This window comes from Tetrao urogallus, assembly GCF_951394365.1.
Source record: "Tetrao urogallus genome assembly, chromosome: 5".
Classification (NCBI taxonomy): domain Eukaryota; kingdom Metazoa; phylum Chordata; class Aves; order Galliformes; family Phasianidae; genus Tetrao; species Tetrao urogallus.
In genome coordinates this window covers 40,817,810-40,836,643 of record NC_136818.1, presented here as the reverse complement: position 1 = coordinate 40,836,643, position 18,834 = coordinate 40,817,810, and the positions used below count along the sequence as shown (strand labels likewise).

The following is an 18,834-nucleotide window of genomic DNA, read 5'->3' as shown; positions in this document are numbered from 1 at the left end:
CAAGCTCCCCTTCCCCCGAGATCCTCCCTCGGCCTATTCCGGCCCGGCGCCCACCTCCGGCCGCGGCGACCCCGCTCCCGTTCCGCCGCCAGCTCCCCGCCGGAAGTGCGTCGCTCTGCGCCACGCCCGCTTCCGGTCCGCCGCGCTGGCTCCCACGTCGGCCCTGCGGCTCTACGTCACGGCGCGCCGCCACCGTGCCCCAACCGCGGCCCGCCCACCCAGCGGCCGAACCCCGCGTTCGAGTCCCGCGAGCGGCAGCGTGACGAGCATAAGGAACCTCCACCAAACACCGCCGGAGCAGTGAGCTCCCCGCTCCCTCAGAGCAGGGAAAGAAGCACGGACGCACAGAGGACAGTTCAGTAGTTTTATTTCTAACATCCAGCACGTGTACCGGGTGAGCCTCTGTACGTAAAGCTGTGCAGGTGCTGACAGTTACAAAACACCACGAGACCACACACAAGCAGCAGCTTTTGATTGACAAATTATGTCTTCTAGCCTCCACAAGACCCGATACACCAGGCGTCACGGCTAGATAGGCAGTTCTAATTGGTGCAAGTCACAGGCAAGGTCTCCGCCTTGTCACCAGCACTATTCATCTGGGCTACTTCTGCACGTGGTGACTTCGCGGTGGGAAGGGCGCAGCTGCTGCACCAGGCATCCTCAGCCTTCAGTTCTTCTGGTAATAGAACCACCTGTCAACTGCATGGGGCACAACAAAGCAGGGTTAGTCCTGTATGGCCACTCCATGAACTGGGATGGTTCAGTCTGGAGAGCAGAAGGTTCAAGAGAGACCTCATCGCTCACTGCTACTCCTGAAAGGAGGTGGAGATGAGGTGATCTGAGAAGGCTTTTGCAGCCTTAATGATTCAAGTGTGAACTGGCTCAAAGCTGGCTTGCGTGGTGCTGTAGACACCACTTTCAGCTCAGCGCTTTGCACCAGCTTCTGCCAATTGCATCACACACCCAACATGCAGTGATACCCTCAGGAAGCCAGCTGTATTCAGCAGGCCATGAGGAGCAGCTGCGTGGCTCTGCCAAGTTGCTGGCAGCACAGCTTCCCTCACACCCATCCGACTCAGCAGGCCTAGGAGTTGTCCCACAGTTGTCATTTTCCTATGCAGCTGTGCACCGCACAACAGACCAGGTCCTGACATGCAGAAAACCTTACTACCAGCTTGCAGATGCCACTTGCTTAGTGATAGAGCCTTTGTCAGCAGCAACTGAAGCGCTGCACTCATGGCCATTTTCTCCCCCTCTTTGTGAAAATGAAGTGCTTCCTTTTCTCACTTCACCTGCACTGATGACGCTGATGAAACCCTGCTTGGGAGGAAGAAGTGAAAACGCTGCTGCTACCACTGCACTTCAGTCCTCTGAAGTGCTCTTCTTCCAGTATTGAGGGACTGCTACAGATCAAACTTCTCCACACTGAAGTGGCATCCCAGGTCTCTTGCTCACATCCCAGCATCATGTACCACAACAAGGAAGTAAGGGCCCAGTACAAGTGATGTGGCAACTGAACAGTATTACTGAGACATGTCTGACAAGGCCTGTAGCTGTCAGTCTTGATCCTCCTTTTCCTACAGACAGTTTCCCTGAGGAAGTCCTCACCAGAATGCAATGTGAGTTTGGGAACTTACCTTCAGGTGGGATTGGGTTGGCAGCTTTACACGGTGGTGCCTGAAATGAGAAGTGGAAGAGCAGATAGCAGCTGTTAGTGCAGACTAATCTCACAAGAGATTGCTTTGGGCTGTGCAAATCACTTCTAAGCACAGTTCTAGTCATGAGCCACATAAATTTGTCTGTGGCAGTTGAGGCTGGTCAGCTATGAAGGAACACACAAGCTCACGTTCAGCTGAGCCTGGCCATTGCACAGCCTCCACCTCTCCATGCCAGCAGTGCTTTGCTTTAGGTAGATTTTTGCCCTGCTCATACTGCAGGGCCAGAAGACACAAGGCTTTCAAACCAATAGTTAAGCAGATGACCTGACAGAAATCTAAGGAGATATTCTCGTTTCCAGTAGTGTTTCCATGCACTGAAGCAATACTGCTGTTCTAATTTTGCTGCCCTTCCAACCACTTTCAGGTTGCTGATGTATTTCATAAGCCTAGGGAGATTCAATCGAGTCCTGACTTGGAATAATGGTACTTAAACTGGGAACATCAAGCTTTTCATAGCAAAACATGCAGGGTCCCTGGCTGTGAGTCTCTCAGAAAGCAGGCTCTCTCACAGTACAGGTCACCCTTTGAGATGAAGCTTGTGAAAGGTCAAATATTTGAATGTACACTGAGCAGCTGATAGCCAAGCTACAGGTCAGAAATGTAGCCCTTCACACGAAGCTTGGTTTGGATTCCTCTCCCAGGTGACCAAGGGTGAGGAGAAGGCTCTAGAAAAATATCTTACTTGCTCCACATTTATCTTATTTAACCAGAAACAGATGCTGCGTTCAGTCATCCAAAACTTTCTGAGCACACAGTGCTATTCACACAAAGACAAAGGTTTATGGCACCACACAAATCACACCAACACTGGGGATAGCACACATCCATTTGTACTCACTGCATCCACAGTAGCTTTTGCGCACTCTTGACTACAGCAGAAGGGGCTGCCCGAGACTGTCAGATTTGTGCTGGAAGAGAAAAGTTGCTTGTGAGTACACAGAATTCAAGTCTATCCCACAAGAGCATTAGATGATGGAATACCAGGCAACATTATTGTAGCTGCCTAGTTGCCTGCAGAGATAGCAAGCAGCTAACAGAAAGCGTGTCGGTAGATGGAAAAGGAAATTCCTTGTTGCTTCTGGGAAAGGAGGGAGCATAGCAACACAAGCATTAACCTACCAGCTGATCTCTCCTCCGTCAGTTTTTTTAGCTATCAAAGCTTTCCAGTGTTCATGCGTGCTTTTGATAACGTTCACTGCAAAATCCTGAAGTTGAAGATGAGAACAAACACTGCATTAGGCATAAACACCAAATCATTTTCTCTAATCTCTGAGTTTCCTGCAATAAATGGCCTCCCTCCACTCTGGGTGGATCATTCAACAGCTGTGTCTATCAACAGGAAGAGACATACAGCTATTCTAGGCTTGTAACTGTTCGAAAAAGAGTCTGCTTCCAAGCATAGCACAGCTTTTTTTCCTTTAAAGCAGTAGTGTATATACTCAAATGTTAACTGGCCAGCTGGAGATGAAAGCACACACAATTGTCCCAGCATGAAGGCCAACAGTAAATATCCTGGTTTGATGCAACACAAAGCCAAGTAAAACACTGCAGCAATGTGTGCAAGGACCCTTGCTGTTACCTTCTGCCTTGATTACAGTTCTGCCCATGCTGAAGGGCAGTGAGATGTCCCAGTCCACCCAACCTGACACAAGGAGTTAAGAGAGCTCTCATTCAGGGGCAGAAGTTATTTTACTACACACAGAGAAGAAACAGAGACAAAGGAATCATGCTGCTGAGGCAGAGCCCTTTCTCTAAGGGAACCCAGGAACACCTGACAAGCTTTTCTCTTTAGGCCTGAAATGATGAAACATTTTAACTCTCAAGTTTGCCTCCCTCCTTTCCTGGCCTCCTTCCACTGCAGCCTATTGCAAGTCAAAGAGTAACATCATACACCCTCTGCTCCGGTTAAGAGCAAAGAAACCCCATGTTTTCTGCTCTTGTTCTGATATGGAGATTGCCAGCCCTGACGTGATCTTGTGCAAACATCATTTAGAAGACAGACCAGTAGTATAAAACAGTAGCAGGGCAACAACCCTGTGCTTCTTTGCCTAGTATTTCTGCAAGCATCAGCTCAGAAACAAGCAGAATGGTGGGCTGGAAAAGCAGCAGGAAGAATGAAGGTGGCTACCCTCTGGTGCTGTGGAAACCCACTCTGTCAGCAACTACTCACTCACATCTTCACACAGCCAGAGCTCAGTTTTTAGGCAGCATACCTTTGTTCACAGTCACAAAGAATGCCGACCCTACCTTATCTTTAAATTCTCCATTAAAAGCAAACTGGTTTTCTGGCTTTCCATCAGGTACTTTGTATCTTCTAAACCAGTCCACCGTGGCTTCTAAGTATCCAGGCTTCATCCTTCTGACATCATTGATATCTGGCCAGAAAGAAAGATCGGTCAGCCAGATCTAACAGCAGAAGTTCCTCTGCTACTGTCCCAGTCTTTTGACCTCTTTCAGCTGCTCCTGACATAGCCCTAGCACTATCCCTGACGCTTTTCAATACAAACACAACCTGGATGCCTGTGCACAGAGAAGGAACTTAGCATTTCATTCTCAGAACAAAGTCACACTGACACATTTAAACAGCTTTGATAAAAGACCTGCTGGACAACACTTCCTTCCACTTACAGGACACCCTTTTCTTCAAGATACTGTGTGTATCAGAAATGCTGAGTCACGGCTGGAACCAGATTGAGCACCTGGTGGGAAGGCAGGGCCAAGCCAGGGGAGCTCAGGTGCATGCAATGCTCCTGGGTGACTGAGAGGGGTGGAGCCAAGATCCACCCCTTCCCAGACCTCATTTAAGAGTTAGCAGTGAAGGTAAGGGCATCTCTCTGAAGATCCCTGTGTACCTGAGGCATTCCAAGGGTAAGTAGTTTTTCTTCCTCTATTTCTGCAGTCACAGCTGTTATGTTTGGGCTTGTTCTTATTTACTACAGCATAGCATTGTGCCACTCTGCTATCCTTTCTATCATATTATAGCATTACCCCCAGCTATGCAAAGGTCTTAATTTGTGTAAATAGTATAGTGTTTTGCTAGAGTTTAACATCCTATTCTGCTACCGTGGTCTGTATTGCATCTGTCCAGATGCTAACCCAGAAGTCTCCTGCAGACATTCAAGGTAGGAAAGGAAGGATTAGACTTGTTCCTCCCTACCGTTATAATTTTCTGCTTCAGGATCTTCTATGTTGATAGCAATTATCTTCCAGTCTGTCTCTCCCTCATCAATCAGTGCCAGTGTGCCTAGCACCTTCACTTTAATCACTTCTCCTCGTGAGCAGACCTACAAGGACAAAAGAGTTCTCTGTACACATTCAAGGAATGCACAAAGGAGTTGGTACAAGTTGTCAGAGCGCAGCAAGCAGTCCCACACCACAAAGGCAGCTGTCTCTTATCAGCAGCTCATGAGCCTAAGCTCATGGGGCTTGCACTGTAAGATCTCATCAACGATCTCTGGAGACAGGGGGAAGAAACATCATGTTCTTAAGATACAGGTGGCAAGAAATGAATAATGACTCTGAGCAATTGATTTCAGGGACGTTAATTACAGTTACCCTCTGGAATGTATTACCTTGCTTCCAATTTCACATACGTCAATTGGATCATTGTCTCCACAGCAGCCAGTGTTTTCATCCTTATGGCCTGGGTCTTCCCAAGTCTACAGGAAATTTAAAAAAAAAAACAAAAAAACAAAAAACAAACACCTCTCCATATGCTGAATAGGGACTCAAGAAGAAGCAAAAGGCAGGTTTATTTCATGCATGCGATTGCCTTGAAGATACAGATGATGGTCCACCCCACACTTGCTTTTACATCTAGCAATTGCATTACTGTTTTATGGTTGCCTGTAAATGCAGTTTCAAGCCAAGTTCTTATCCTGCCAAGGGTAAACTGGTCTTTCCCACTGCCAAACCCTTTAACGTTTCAGACTTCCTCTCAAATTAAAAAGCCACGTAAAGGTGGAGTTCACATCTATAAAGAATGCTCACTGATTTGGCTTCCTGCCTGTTCCTATCCCTACTCATTTCTTAACAGAAGTTTCCTGAACCCCAGATAACAGAGGTGGAAGACAGACGCGTGTATTGCTTCCTTTCAGTTAAGCAGTTGAAGGCAGCAGAGCAGAAGTAGGAATGTGAGTCCCACACCCTATGCTACTTGGTGTCTTTCTGCATCTCAGCAGGAGCAGTGAGTGTCTGAAGTCACACCAGGCTCCAGGAGATACTGGAGCTGAGCCTCTGAAAACAGCTGCTTAAAGCATGTTTCTGATCAGGAGCAAAAGGACAATTCACTGGTTGCTAACTCGCAGCACACAGGGTCTTTGAGATAATCCAGCCTGGGGGCTGCACACCAAGGCTCTATACTGCAGCTTTAGGTCCTGCTGCTCCACCAGGCAGGAATGAAGCACGCAGAACTGCCAGATACCCACTGCGAGCCTTCAGCTCTCTTGTGCAGCAACCACATCCTGAGCCCAATGATGAACACCGACTTCTGTGGCTGAACTCAAGGTGAGGAGTGAAGCAGCAGCTACTTGTTATCACAACAGCTTCTTCACAGTGCCTATGTGCCTGCCTCTAGAGATTTCTACCCACAAACATCACAGCTCTCTTGACAGGTTCTCCTCATTAGCAGGATTATATGTACAGTTGCAGATGCAGCATTCCACTTCAGACTCTACTCTCTCATGAAATGGTGTCAGAGACACACATAGGCACACACCCTCCCCCCACCCGAAGAGTGAGACACATCCAGTACCTGTGGGATAGCACCATAATTCCAGATATAGCCCTTGTGGGGAAACACATTAGCTACGTAGCGCAGTTTTCCCTTCTTCACATCTTGCTTAATTGGGTTTAAGGGATCCTTTGTTGCAATCTGAAAGAGAAGTTTCATAATTTTCTGTATCTGGCTCTCTAGGAAATCAGTGGCTTTTTCTATGAAGCGAGCTCTAACCTACAGGCTGCAGAGCCTGGAGCCCGCAGGGAGAGCAGGCAAAGCCTGGGGTTAGCAGCCTACTCAGCTCAAGCACTTCAGCCTGGAACTGCAAGACAGTTACCTCCATTTTAGCATTTGTCCACCGAGGTACTTCCACGACCATGTTGAACACATTCTGAAGAAAGCAAAACATCCATGAACAGGTGAAATTTCAATACCACACTTCAAAGTAGAGCACATGTAAGTAAGTGTGAAAAACAAAACTTTGTTGTTTTTTTTTTCCCTAGTGCCAATCCTGATAGATGTCCTGCAGTCCAGTCCATTGCATCATTACTCAAATGTTAATCTCATGAAGATAACCTAGATTGCAGGTGTTCTGAGGTGGCAGCAGGTGAAGGGTCTGTGTTACCTTTCTGCAAAACAGGAAACTTAAGTGGATCAGTGACAGCTGCATGGGTGCAATGCTCAGGCTTACATCATTTCCCAGGTGTTTGAGCTCCCTCATCTCACAGAAGGGGACATTCTGTGTCAAGAGGTACAGGGATAGGGCTGCTGGGGGAAACACAGCCATGCTGTGCAGCATCTCACTTATGGGTCACTGTCTCTAGCTGTGCTGAGGGGACGCAGTCCCTTCTTCCTCAGGAGGAAAAAAAAAAAAAAAGAAAAAAAAAAAAAAACAAAAACACAAAACAGCTGTTTCATACTTGAACCTTGACATTTGTTATCAAAAGAGATTATGGCTTTTAACAGTCAAACCTTACCCCCTTAGCATCCCCAAGGCTTCTAATTCTCAGGTTAAGCAGCATTAGCACTAAAAGGTAATACTAGACAGGGAATATAGCACCAGAATTAGATTGCTATTGTGTAACAAGCACTGTTATGTCATTGACTTTGCTGGCACCCCTTCCTAACAAGTTCATTGCATATCCTTAATTGCAGGGGGTCACTTCCCACGTGTAATTAAAATGAAAGTGGATAGCTATTAGTTTTGTTTATACATAGCTGCAGAGAATGAAGAATTGGCTGTGCAGGTAGAGGATGCTTGGGGCTCTGCACACCTCTCCCCCAGCTCTGCTGCCTCAAGCTACGGACCTGGTTTGGGTGAGACACCCAGCAGGCAGCTCAAGGTCAGTCCCTCAGACAGGACACACGGATGAGGTCAGCACCTCCCAGCCCACGGCTGGAAAAGCTCCCTGCAATAATCCTCTCTAGCTTACAGTCTGCAGAGAAAGATCAAGGTGCTCAGACACAGAGAGACGGGCTGGTGCTGCTAACAAACCTGCCAAGTGAGAAACGTCCCTGTACAGCCTTCCAGCCTGTGGGCAGCACCGCACCCCTGTAACCAGGTTGCTCTGCTCCAGTAGCACCTGCAGAGCACAGCACCACCCGAATGTTCCTGCTCTGAGGACCTTTGGAGCACGGTATTTGCTTATGAAGACCAGCGTATCGCTGTCCTTGATGGCAGTCCGCCTCTTCTTCTCCGAGCAGCCAAAAGCAACGTCGGGGCGGCTCCAACTGCTTTCTGGAGGGTGCCCTCAGCTCTGCAGCCCCACTGCCTTCCCCATGACCACCCCCTACCTCCAAACCCCGGCGGTCCCCTCACCTTGCCGGCGTCCGCGTACAGCGGGATGTCGTGGAAGGGGGAGATGTACCGCCCGGCCGCGTCCTCTGCAAGGCAAAGCGCGGCGCTCAGCGGGGCAGCCCCTAGGGCCTGGGGTCCGCCCAAGGTGAGCGCCCCATTGGGGGCGAGGGGAAACGACGGTTAGAAGAGGATGAGAGAAGGGACGTGGGGAGCCGGGGTCTGGTGCCAGTCACACTCACTGAAAAACAGGCGGTACTCCAGGCTGTGCGGCGCGGCACGCTCCTCCACGCTGTACCCCGCCATTGCAACACGCTCCCCGCCGCCTGCTCGGCTCACTGCGCAGGCGCCGCAGCTCGCGCGCCCCTACGGCCGTAGCCAGGCCCCCGTGTTCAGCCACGCCCCCCAGGCCCGTAGCCTCGCCCATCTCTGTCTGGACACGCCCATTGGCGCCGACCCCGCCCCCATTCGGCCCGTTACCCCGCCCCCTTCTCGTATAGCCCCGCCCCCTAGTGGCCAGAGCCCCTCCCGCGAGCCCACCGCGCAGGCGCAGAGAGCCGTCCTGCTGCCCTGCCACTGTGCGGTAGCATGACGTGGCACAGGGTGACGTGTGCATGCAGAGTGGCGTGGGCTGGCAGGGCGTGGGTGGTATAGCGCAGCCTGCGGGCTGTGGATAGGATAGCGTAGTTCGCTGTGGCATGGTACTGCCTGGCCACAAGGCAGTGCCGTGATTCAGCGTGGCACAGCACTGCGTGGCCATGACAGCATGAGGTGGCATGGTCTACCAGTGCCACAACCACACGCTAGTGTCCAGCATGGCCACAACAACGTAGTGTGGTCTGGCACATTGTGGCCACAACTGCATGGTCCACCAAGGCCGCAAGAGATTGCACAGTCCAGTAGGGCCATAGCAGCATGGCATGATATGACCTAGTTTCGTATGGCAGCACAGGGCCACAACAACACGATGTAGTTCCTCTGGGCATGGCCCGGGATAGTATGGAACAGCCCACGCATGGATCTTCTCTCCCACTGCCGCGCACCCCACAATGGTTGGCATGGGCTGAGTAAACGGGGGACTTGGAGACATGACATCAGCAGGTCGTGCCTTTATTTCAATAACTTTGTAAATCCCTATTCCCTTCCACTCCCCAACAAGCCCTTGGGTTGGACACTCACTAATCATCACATCAAGACCCCAAACCCACAACAATATGGGGTTTCCTCCCTAGTATAGTGCCATGCACGAGGTCCCCATCTAGACCCACGTCTATCAGACAAACTGGTGGCCACAGCTGCTCAGCCATTCCATGCAGGGATGCCAGCCCGTCGGGATGCCAGCGGCCTCGATTCCGAGTGGGGGGGAGAGTCGCTGGCCTGGGGCTGGGTGAAGACACGGTTGCGGGCACCATAGGGCCCACGGTGCCGCTGGCGTGGTGGCAAGCAGAAAGGGGCCCTAAAGGCCTCCTGGAAGCCTCGTCGGAAGTTCTCATTGAAGTATCCATAGATGATAGGGTTGGCGCTGCTGTTGAAGAAGGCCAGCCAGTGGGCAAAGGGAAAGATATAGCCGGTGACCAGGTGCAGCTGGCGCTCGCTGAGGTTACCATAGTCTGTCAGCAGCATCAGTGTCCAGAGGGGCAACCAGGAGAGAGTGAAGAAGAGGGCCATGATGATGAGCATGTTGATGACCTTGGCCTTCCTACGGGACACCTTCCTCCCCTCGGGCTCCTCAGGCCGGGTGCTGCGGGCAGGTGCCGCTGACTTGAAGAGCTTGAAGGCGATGCGAGCATACATGACAACAATGAGGGCAAGGGGTGCCACGTAGATGTGGGAGAAAAGGATGGTGGTGTAGATCTTCCTCATCTCTGTCTCGGGCCAGGCCTCCCAGCAGGAGTACAGTGGGTAGGAGTTGTTGTAGGTGTCCACCATGAAGTGGTGCTCCTCCCTGGTGACAGTTAGGGTGATGGCGGAGGGGCACATGATGAGCAGGGCCAGCACCCAGATGATGGCAATGGTCACCAGGGCTTTCCTCAGCGTCAGCTTCTGCCGGAAGGGGTGGACGATGCAGCGAAACCTGTGGGATTTGTGGGACCTCCTTATCACACCTCAAGGAGGCAGCCAGGTGCATTAGCATAGCTTTGACCTGGAGGCTCTTTGAGTTTCCAGTTCACCATCACCACATGTCTGTGAGCAAACTGGGAGGTGAAGAGAGTGGGGATGTGGTGCTGCATGGTGTCCAAGCTTGGAAAGAGGGCCATGCCCACGATGGTATACCCCAAAGGAAGGAAGGTAGCCCCATGGTGGGACTGGAGTCTTACGTGCATTGGGAGTTGCCCAAACAGCATGCAGGATGAGGTGTCAGGATCCCCCCATCCCAACGTACCTCTCCACCGCGATGGCCACCAGCGTGAAAACAGAGGCAGAGACAGACATGCCCTGTACCAGGCCACTCATTTTGCACATGGCATTATCAAAGGGCCACCCTGCAAACACAGAGGGAGTGTTGGGAATAGTGGGCTGGTCCCTGTCCCCGTGTTCCCCCCACATCACCCCTGAGGTTGAACACGTTTGGCTCATCAACATCCATCAGCAACTCCCTCTAGATGTCCCCATCCACCATGTGATGGTAAATCCTGGTCCTAAGAGGGGGAGCTGTATTTTTTTCTTCTTATTCATACAGACATGGACTTCAGCAGTACCAAAAAAAAAAAAAAAAGAGATGTGTATTACACTTTCCAGAAGCTTGTATAGCAAGGTTTCTGTTGGACTCCAGCTGTTATCAGAGAGACTGACCTTTGGGTCCTTGATCTGCTGGGCTTTAATTAGTTTTCCCTACTAAGGTGTGGCACAGCATTGGGACACAGATGATATCATGGAGCCAAAATGCCACCCAACCCCTTTTTACCTTTGAAACGCGGTGGAGTGGGAAAAGACCCTGTGGCCCCTTGGAAACAGGAGGATGTGACGCCCTGCCTTGCCTGGGCGTGGGGCCACAATTAATAAATTGCATGTGGCAATAAATACATAAATACTCTGCCCTGGCTGTGGCTTGTTCCACTCAATATAATGGAAAGCAGCCTTATGGCTTTGAACCTCCATCAGATATATCTGAATGCCCACCTGCCACCCTCCTTGAACTCAGCACAAAAAATGGGAGAGAGTTTTGGAAGTGGCCTCCTAGGGAGAGCAAGAAGAAGGTGGATGGTGTCTCTCAACACTTCCCCATCAAGTCTTGCCCCGTGCCCTGCTCACCTGTGATGAGGTTGTCCACCAGGGTTGTAGGCATGCAGAAGATGCCCACCAGCAGGTCACTGATGGCAAGGTTGAGAATGAACATGTTGGTGACCGTCCGCATCTGACGGTTCTTCACCACTATGAAGCACACCAGGATGTTGCCAATCATGCACATGAGGAAGATGAAGGTGTAGGCTAGGATAAACATCACAGCCACAGGTGAGGAGTGCTGGTAGTATGCCAAGAAGGTGTAATTTTCCTTCAGGAGGTAGCTCTCACTGGCGTTAGCCCAGCTGCCATTGGAGGGGTCTAAGGAAGGGAAAGCAGAAAAATGAAGATGGAAGGGAATGAAGCAATGGTTCCCTTCTTTTCCTAATGCCCTCAGAGGTGGGAAGTCCCAGCCATGTCTCTCCTTCCAGCACATGGGGCTGGGTTAGCTCAGCAGGTGGGATGGCTCGGTGGTGTGGATGTTCCTCAAAGCTCAGAATTAATTTTTGATGAAAGGTTAAAGAAGGCCAGCAGGCATCTTGTTCTCAGGGGTTTTCCTAGGGATCATGCAAGGAAAGCAGGGCATGGTGAGAAGTCCACCTCCCACTGCACTACAGTGCTCAGACCATGCAGGAGATGCAGGAGTGTCCAGGTAGGAGGACCCCCTGTACTCTTCCACATGCAGCCTTAATTATACATAATTATTATAATTACCTGCAGCCAGGAGAGCTCCTGCTGGATGGGGGAACGTCATTTTGCCACTGCAGACCTACTGGGGGAACAGATCCATGCACCGGTCCCCGGCAGGGATGTGGGAGGCTGCTGAGCAGGGGGAGAGTCACCCTGCATGCTCATTGGCTGCAGTTTTCAGGCAGGAAAAGGGAAATGTTGGACTGGGCAGCAGCAGAGCCCGCAGCAGCATTTCCTAATACCTATATTAAGCCCAAAACTTTGCCTGACTTTATCACCCTGGACTGCAGTCCCTTGCAACGTTACCGGGTGAGAAATAAGAGGATGCTCCGAGAGGGAAGTGGAAAGAGAGCTGAGAATAAAAGGCTCTGTGCTGGATGGGAATGCGTCCTCCTCGCACTCCTCGGCGGTGGGGACATCCCCGGGTCGATGGGGAAGGAAAAACCGCAATGAAAGGAGGAAAAGGGATTCCTGCTTTGCGACTCACCCCTGCTTGGCTCCGGGTGCTGCAGCGCCTGCATCGGGAGGTGGGGAAGGAGGTTTCCTCCAGCCGGGGGTCCCCGCCGCTGAGCATTGCTCCTGTGCCGCCGTCACCACTGCTTGCGGATGCGGCAGCAGCTCGAAGGAAAGGGGGGGAGGGGGGGAAAGCATCCTCCCATCTCCATGGATACTGGGGTACCCACAGGCGGCTCAGTCGGCTGGAGGCTGGAGCCGGAGCAGTTCTGCTCGCCCCCAGCGCTGCAGATGTGGTCACCTGGCTGCTCAGATCCCCTTGCCCCCCCCACTATGTCACACCTGGGTCTGTAGGGCAAGGCAAGTCCAGAAGTCATGCTGCCCTGCGTGGTCATGGGCATTCCACAGCTCCTTGGGGGAACCCCCCAGCATGCTTCCTCCTGGCAGAGGATGCAGGGAAAGCTTTCCCTCCTACATTCCAGTGCCTGGGAGCTAAAGGTCCTCCTAATGCCCCGCAGCACCATGCTGTGATCCCCCTGCATCCTGTTCAGAGCCCCCCCAGCATCCTCTCCATGACATACTCGCAGTCCCTTGGCACCCTCCTTGCAGCTATGGGGAGACCCTGGGACACCACCCTGAACGCATGTACACACGTGTGCTGATCACGGGGACTCTGTGGGGACTTGGGCTCCTTCCAGCCCATTGCTGGCAACCAATAATCCATCAATGCAGCGAACACAATGCACATAACACATTTAATCAGGCATTGGGCACATCGTGCCAGCAGCTGGAAGCCACGGGGAGCTCATGGGCCAGGGGGCACTCCTCCAGGCACCAGGCAGCAGGGTCATGTCAGGCAGTGGGGACATTGCCCTCAGGTGACAGCAGCAGCTCAAAGGGGACCAGGGGCTGGACGAGAAGGCGTACAGCAGGGCACACAGGGTTGGCACGCAGGTTGAGGCTCCGCAGTGAGGACATGGTGGCCAGTGCCTCTGTTGGCACCTCTGCAAGGGGGAACAAAAGGAACAGGATTTGTGAAGGGGAGGGTGTTTTTATTAAACAACAACAACAACAAACCAAAAATAGAACAGGTTAAATGAAGCTGCAAAGCCTGGTGCTGCTCATGGCAATATGCATGGGCAGCAAGGAGCAGCAGCAGTGCCCATGCTTACAGCTGCCTGCACCCTGCTGCCAGCTGCTCCCCCTCCTTGTCCTGCTTTACCAAGCAGAACGGGTGGAAAGGAGAAAACAGGCATTAAAACACAGCAAGAAAGAAAGCAAGAAGCCTCTTTCATAATTAAAGCCAGTGGTAATTTTTCTTTGATCAGAATATAATGATAACAGTGAAAAAATCCAGCTCGCTGGGATGAAAGGCTGCTGGGGAACCAGCAGGCATCAGAGGAAACCAATGATGGTCCAACCGGGGAGTGTGCAGCTGCCTGGTGGCATCACCCCTAGCATGAAAAATAATGCTGTAGTATCACTGCAAGGAGCAGGGAAAGGGTTAAGAGCCCTGACGTTAATATATGCATCACTACTCTGCAGGTTAAGAGCTCCTTGAGATGAAAGGGTGGCAAGCAGCACTGAAGGGCTCTTTCCGGAGCTTAGGGCTGCAGGCAGGCACTAATCGATGTGCTCATCCTCCTGTTTCCCTAGAGAACATCACCCGCTGCCTTGAGCTGTGGCTCAGCGCCTCCCAGAAGACTGAGATCCCCTCCAGCAGGTATCTTGAACCTGATTTGGCCCTGAGAGCAGTTTTGTCTCCAGTGCAGCAGAAGGGAATGGGCAGAACCAGGAACTATGTGTGGTTGGGATGGCAGCACCAAAAACTGGTGTGCAAAGCCGCCACCAATCAACCTCCATCACCTTCTGTAGGCTACCATGCTTTTATCCGGAGCAAGATACTCAGTTTGTTATGGAGCTGAGTGATGCAACCTGGGTCCTGAGTCATAAAACGTGGACAAACCTTCATCTCCACACCACTAAGACATGATATGCTGCTAGATAACAGCATGAGGATGAACTTTCAGGTGCTTCAGCATCATCTCCAAAGACAGAGATGATGGTGGTCTTCTACCAGTCATAGCAGCAAGCAGAGGGCTCAAAGCCTGCATGGCCATCAAGGAGAATGAAGATGTGTGCTGGCTAAGCTCATGCTAATGGGTTCTCCTTAACTCTGCTGTTGAGCACAGTGAAGAAGAGGTAAATGTAAAAAAAAGCTCATAAATCATACAAAAAGCTCAGCCTTTGGAGGCTCTACGGTAACCCAGTGGACCATACATCCATTAGCCATTAAATGGAGGAGCCCCGAGGGGTGGTGAGATGGTCACATCCACCACTTTTCCTCGCCAGCCCCCTCCCTCTCACCTGTGATCTCATTCCCTTCCAGGTTGATGCTCTCCAGTGCAGGGGCAGCTGCCAGGGGCTCAGGGAAGTGCCGGAACTTGTTGTGGGCGAGGTTGATGGTGCGCAGGTGCAGCAGGGAGCCCAGCTCCTGGGGCAGGCGGTGCAGGAGGTTGCCCTCCAGGTTGAGTTCTGGAAGGGGAACAAAGCTGATCCTCCATTCTCTGCAGCAAAGCTCCCGGCGGGGGACTCCTCCAGCAGCCAGGGCTGCTGTGCGGAGCTGTATGTAACACAGATCTGCTCTAGGCTGGTGTGCTGACAGCCTGTCTCCTCACTACACAAAAGACCCCGAGGTGCTGGGGAGTGTCATAGAATCATAGGATGGCTTGGCTTGGATCTTAAAGATCACTGCACTCCAACTCCCATGTCGTGGGCCGGCTGCCCTCCACCAACTGCGTTCCAGAGCCGTGGGATGTGGCACTGAGGGATGTGGGCGGTGGGCTGGGTGAGCTGAGAAGGCTTTCCCAACCTCAGCGGTCCTGTGACGGCAGTCTGGCCCGCGCTTACCTCGCAGCTGGCTGAAGGTGATGGCGAAGCGTGCGCCGAGAGCCTTCAGCTCGTTGTTAGCCAGCGAGATGCGGTGGATGCCCTGCGTGACGCTGCGCACCGCCTTGTAGATGCCGGCGGGGAAAGCCACCAGCTTACAGTCGGCCAGGTCTGCGGGGACAGGCGGGTGAGCGGCGGGGGCAGCTGCACAGCGCCCAGCCCCAGGCTGCCAAACACGCGGCCCTCCTGCACGGCGGGGCCCCGCCGCACCCCGGCGTGGTGCGGGGACGGAGCGGCGCGGCACCCCGCCGGGGCTGCGGCCTTACCGAGCGTGTCGCCTTGGCTCTCCACCGTCTCGTTCACCCTCCTGGCCACGCGGGCCACCGCCTCGCCCATCCTTCTCTGCATGGGGGCGGCCGGGGGGGGACACCGCGGGCGAGACGGAGGCGGCGTTCCCCGCTGCTAAAAATAAAGCGCTGGGACATGTGCTCTGCCGGGGCGGGCGGGGGGGTGCGATCCGCGGGATCCGCGGGGCTCCGCGGGAGCGGGGCTTCGCGTGGGGCGGCGGGGAGGGCGAGGGCTCTCCGGCGGCCTCCCGTCCGAGATAAAACCGTGCGGACCGAGCCACGTGGCTCTGCTCCCCGCGCCGGGAGCCGAACCCGGGTACCCCGGGCGAGAGCCGGGAGCCGGGAGCCGGGAGCCCTCCTCCCCGCCGGACCACGTGTGGCGGCGGGCGGGGATGGCGCGGCCCCGCCCCGCGGGGACAATAGCGCGGGGCCATGGCGTCGGCGGGCGGCCGCCAGCACAGCCAGAGCCGCGCCATCCCTGCCCGCCCCGCGCCGCACGGAGACGCCGCTTCGCTGCCGCCCGGCTGCTGCACCACGCCCGGCGGCACGCTCTTCTCCACCACGCCGGGAGGTAAGAGCGTGAAGCCCTAAACTGCGCCCCGGATTTCAGCGCTCCCCGCGGCTGGGCCCCGGAGGGAGGCTAGGCCGTGCCACCCGGAGGGGGTGAGGCTGCGGGCGGAGGGGTTCGGGGTCGGCGGGGGTCCCTAAGGGCGGCACGCCGCGGGGGAGAGCGCCCAGGAGACACGGACGCGTCCCCCGTCCCTCCCGCCGCAGGCACCCGCATCATCTACGACCGTAAGTTCCTGCTGGAGCGCCGCAACTCGCCCATGGCGCAGACCCCGCCGTGCCAGCTGCCCGACATCCCCGGCGTCACCAGCCCCGGGACCGGCGACGAGCCCAAGGCCGAGCCCACCAGCCCCAGCAGTCAGGACGGCAAGCCAGCGGCCGGTAAGCGGGCGGCCCCTCCCGGGCGTCCCCGAGCCGTGGGATGCCCACGTGCCTCTCTTGGTGTCTCTTGCAGGGGACGACGCGCAGTTCGAGATGGACATCTGACCAGGCGTCCGCTGCTCTCCTTCGCCATTGCCCCGTTTATTGGTCCGTTGTTGTTTTTTTGTCTGTTTTTTCCCTCCCGTTTCGTTTGGGTCTTTTGCCGCATCGCCCCGCTCCATCCCCTTCTCTTAACTGGTCTTAAGGAACAGTGCCTGGGAACAGAGGTGCTGCCCGCTGGGCTCCCATCCTGGGCCTTCCCTGGGAAGTTTCAGCAGCCACGGCACTGGGAAGGCACCGGCACCTCTGTGCAATGCAAACTCTCGGGTCCAGATTAGACCCCTCTGGCACCTGGGCTCACAATTTCTAAGGGGCCACACGTGGCACAAAGCCCTCAGTTTTCCACTTTTTGGTACCAAAAAGAGGGACAACCACGATACGGGGAGAAGGGAAGGCTGAGCGGCAGCGTCTCTTCCCTCAAACCCCAATCTGTGCCATGGGGTTTGGGGTGGGCTTCATCGCCAGGTGCTTTTTGGGACGCTGTGAGCAAACGAGTGCGAGTGGAAGTACGATGCGCGTGCGGCTGAGTGCTTGTGACACACACACAGATATATATGTTATATAGAGAGAAATATATTTTTCCTTAAAATGCTGGCCCTCGGAGGTCAGGCACGGCCCCGGAGCAGCCGGGGGACACAGTGTAGCGTGGGGAAGGTGATGGCCATCAGCCACGCGGTGCCTTGTGGGACAGCTGCTCTGCGAGCCAAGAAAAAAAACAATCAAGGACAAAGCGAACTTTCTACAGCTTTCTACGACGTTTCTACGACTTTCTACTGATTATTTTTCTCTTTCTGTTTTGTTTTAAACGGGATTCTGGCTGAAAAGCAAGGAGTGCCCGGCGTCTTGGGGCAGCTTCTCTGCTGTTCAGGGTTGTCGGTGGGTTTTTTGGTTTTCCTGTCTCCTGCACGGGAGGAGGAGAGCTCCCACCGGTGGTTGCTGTTACAGTGAGGTCAATAAAGATCTTGGTTCTACGACAGTGACACGTGTGGGGTTTCTTTGGCCTTAGCCCCATTTATCCACGTGGTGATTGCTCTTCTAAAGCAGGATGTTTGCAGGGCAGAAGCATCTGCGTGGCATGGAGGTTCCTGGATGTGTAGCTGGAGAGCTACCAAGGAAAGTCCCGCTGGGGACATCCCGGCAGATGGCATGACCACGAGGCGCTGTGTCAAAAAGCTGTTCCAGAAGGATCCGAAATGTGCTTTTTCTTATGGTGGCTTCCAAAACCAGGTGTAACACTGGAACAGATGTGGTGGAAAGGTGCTTCAGAGGCCTTCACTGGCTCCCTGTTCAGCCAAGGAAAGGAAAGCTCGTTGGAGGAGGATAAAAGGTTTTCTGGAGCAGGGAAAGAGGGCAGATAGCTGCCAATGCACTTTTTCACCTCCTTTTCTGAACTTTAGGAGAGCGAGGGGTGCTTTGGGGTTCCCCATCTCACACAGAGGTTTGCAGCAGTGCCCCGTAGCAGCGTGACTTGAGTAAACTGCAAATTCCCAGCCATTCCACAAGCTGGTGTGACATGCATTTTTGCCCCAAGCTCAGCGTGAAGATGCATTTAGCATCAGGGCATGGCATCACTGTGGGTTCACATTTCCAACTGATGCCTGAAGTCTGCTGCAGAGCAGAGGCCAGACTGCAAACCTGAGTTGCTGGGGCCCACAAAGCTCAGGCTCCCGCAGGCAGGGGAAGCCCTCGGTGCTCCACAGTGTTGGGGCTGCTGGCACACCCTGCTCCCCAGCCTTTACCATTTTCGGGCTGCCTCCGGGCTGCGTTTACATTCCTTTCCCTCCTTCCTGGTGACACCGACAGCTCCTTCTCCCTTTTCCCTCAGCCTGTTGGGCTTCTGTAAATATTTATGCACTGTGCTGTCGGTGCCTGCTGCACGGCCGGGGCATTTCGGGTCTCTAATGGGGAAGGCTCCTGAGTCCTCCCTGTGGGGCCGATGTGCTTCAGGTGGATTGT

General features: G+C 53.7%; 4 protein-coding genes across 4 annotated transcripts; 1 reads left to right on the top strand and 3 right to left on the bottom strand.

Annotated features, from left to right (window-relative positions):
- Nucleotides 1–667: 667 nt before the first annotated feature.
- PPA1 (inorganic pyrophosphatase 1) lies at nt 668–8,536 on the bottom strand (the record flags this gene model as incomplete). The annotated part of the gene is made up of 11 exons (XM_079535804.1): nt 668–699; nt 1,638–1,677; nt 2,557–2,626; nt 2,838–2,923; nt 3,966–4,093; nt 4,876–5,002; nt 5,291–5,377; nt 6,472–6,591; nt 6,773–6,826; nt 8,255–8,319; nt 8,473–8,536. The coding sequence occupies 11 exons, from the start codon at nt 8,534–8,536 to the stop codon at nt 668–670; spliced, it is 873 nt and encodes a 290-aa protein (XP_079391930.1).
- A 993-nt stretch (nt 8,537–9,529) lies between these two features.
- On the bottom strand, nt 9,530–12,663 carry NPFFR1 (neuropeptide FF receptor 1; the record flags this gene model as incomplete). Its single annotated transcript, XM_079536570.1, has 4 exons — nt 9,530–10,304; nt 10,614–10,713; nt 11,483–11,773; nt 12,630–12,663. 4 exons carry the CDS (start codon nt 12,661–12,663, stop codon nt 9,530–9,532), a joined length of 1,200 nt encoding a protein of 399 aa, XP_079392696.1.
- Nucleotides 12,664–13,396: 733 nt separating this feature from the next.
- Nucleotides 13,397–15,892, bottom strand: LRRC20 (leucine rich repeat containing 20; the record flags this gene model as incomplete). Its single annotated transcript, XM_079535342.1, has 4 exons — nt 13,397–13,599; nt 14,963–15,130; nt 15,506–15,655; nt 15,811–15,892. The coding sequence occupies 4 exons, from the start codon at nt 15,890–15,892 to the stop codon at nt 13,448–13,450; spliced, it is 552 nt and encodes a 183-aa protein (XP_079391468.1). The 3' UTR covers nt 13,397–13,447.
- A 371-nt stretch (nt 15,893–16,263) lies between these two features.
- Nucleotides 16,264–16,884, top strand: EIF4EBP2 (eukaryotic translation initiation factor 4E binding protein 2; the record flags this gene model as incomplete). Its single annotated transcript, XM_079535251.1, has 3 exons — nt 16,264–16,402; nt 16,606–16,779; nt 16,853–16,884. 3 exons carry the CDS (start codon nt 16,264–16,266, stop codon nt 16,882–16,884), a joined length of 345 nt encoding a protein of 114 aa, XP_079391377.1.
- Nucleotides 16,885–18,834: the final 1,950 nt, after the last annotated feature.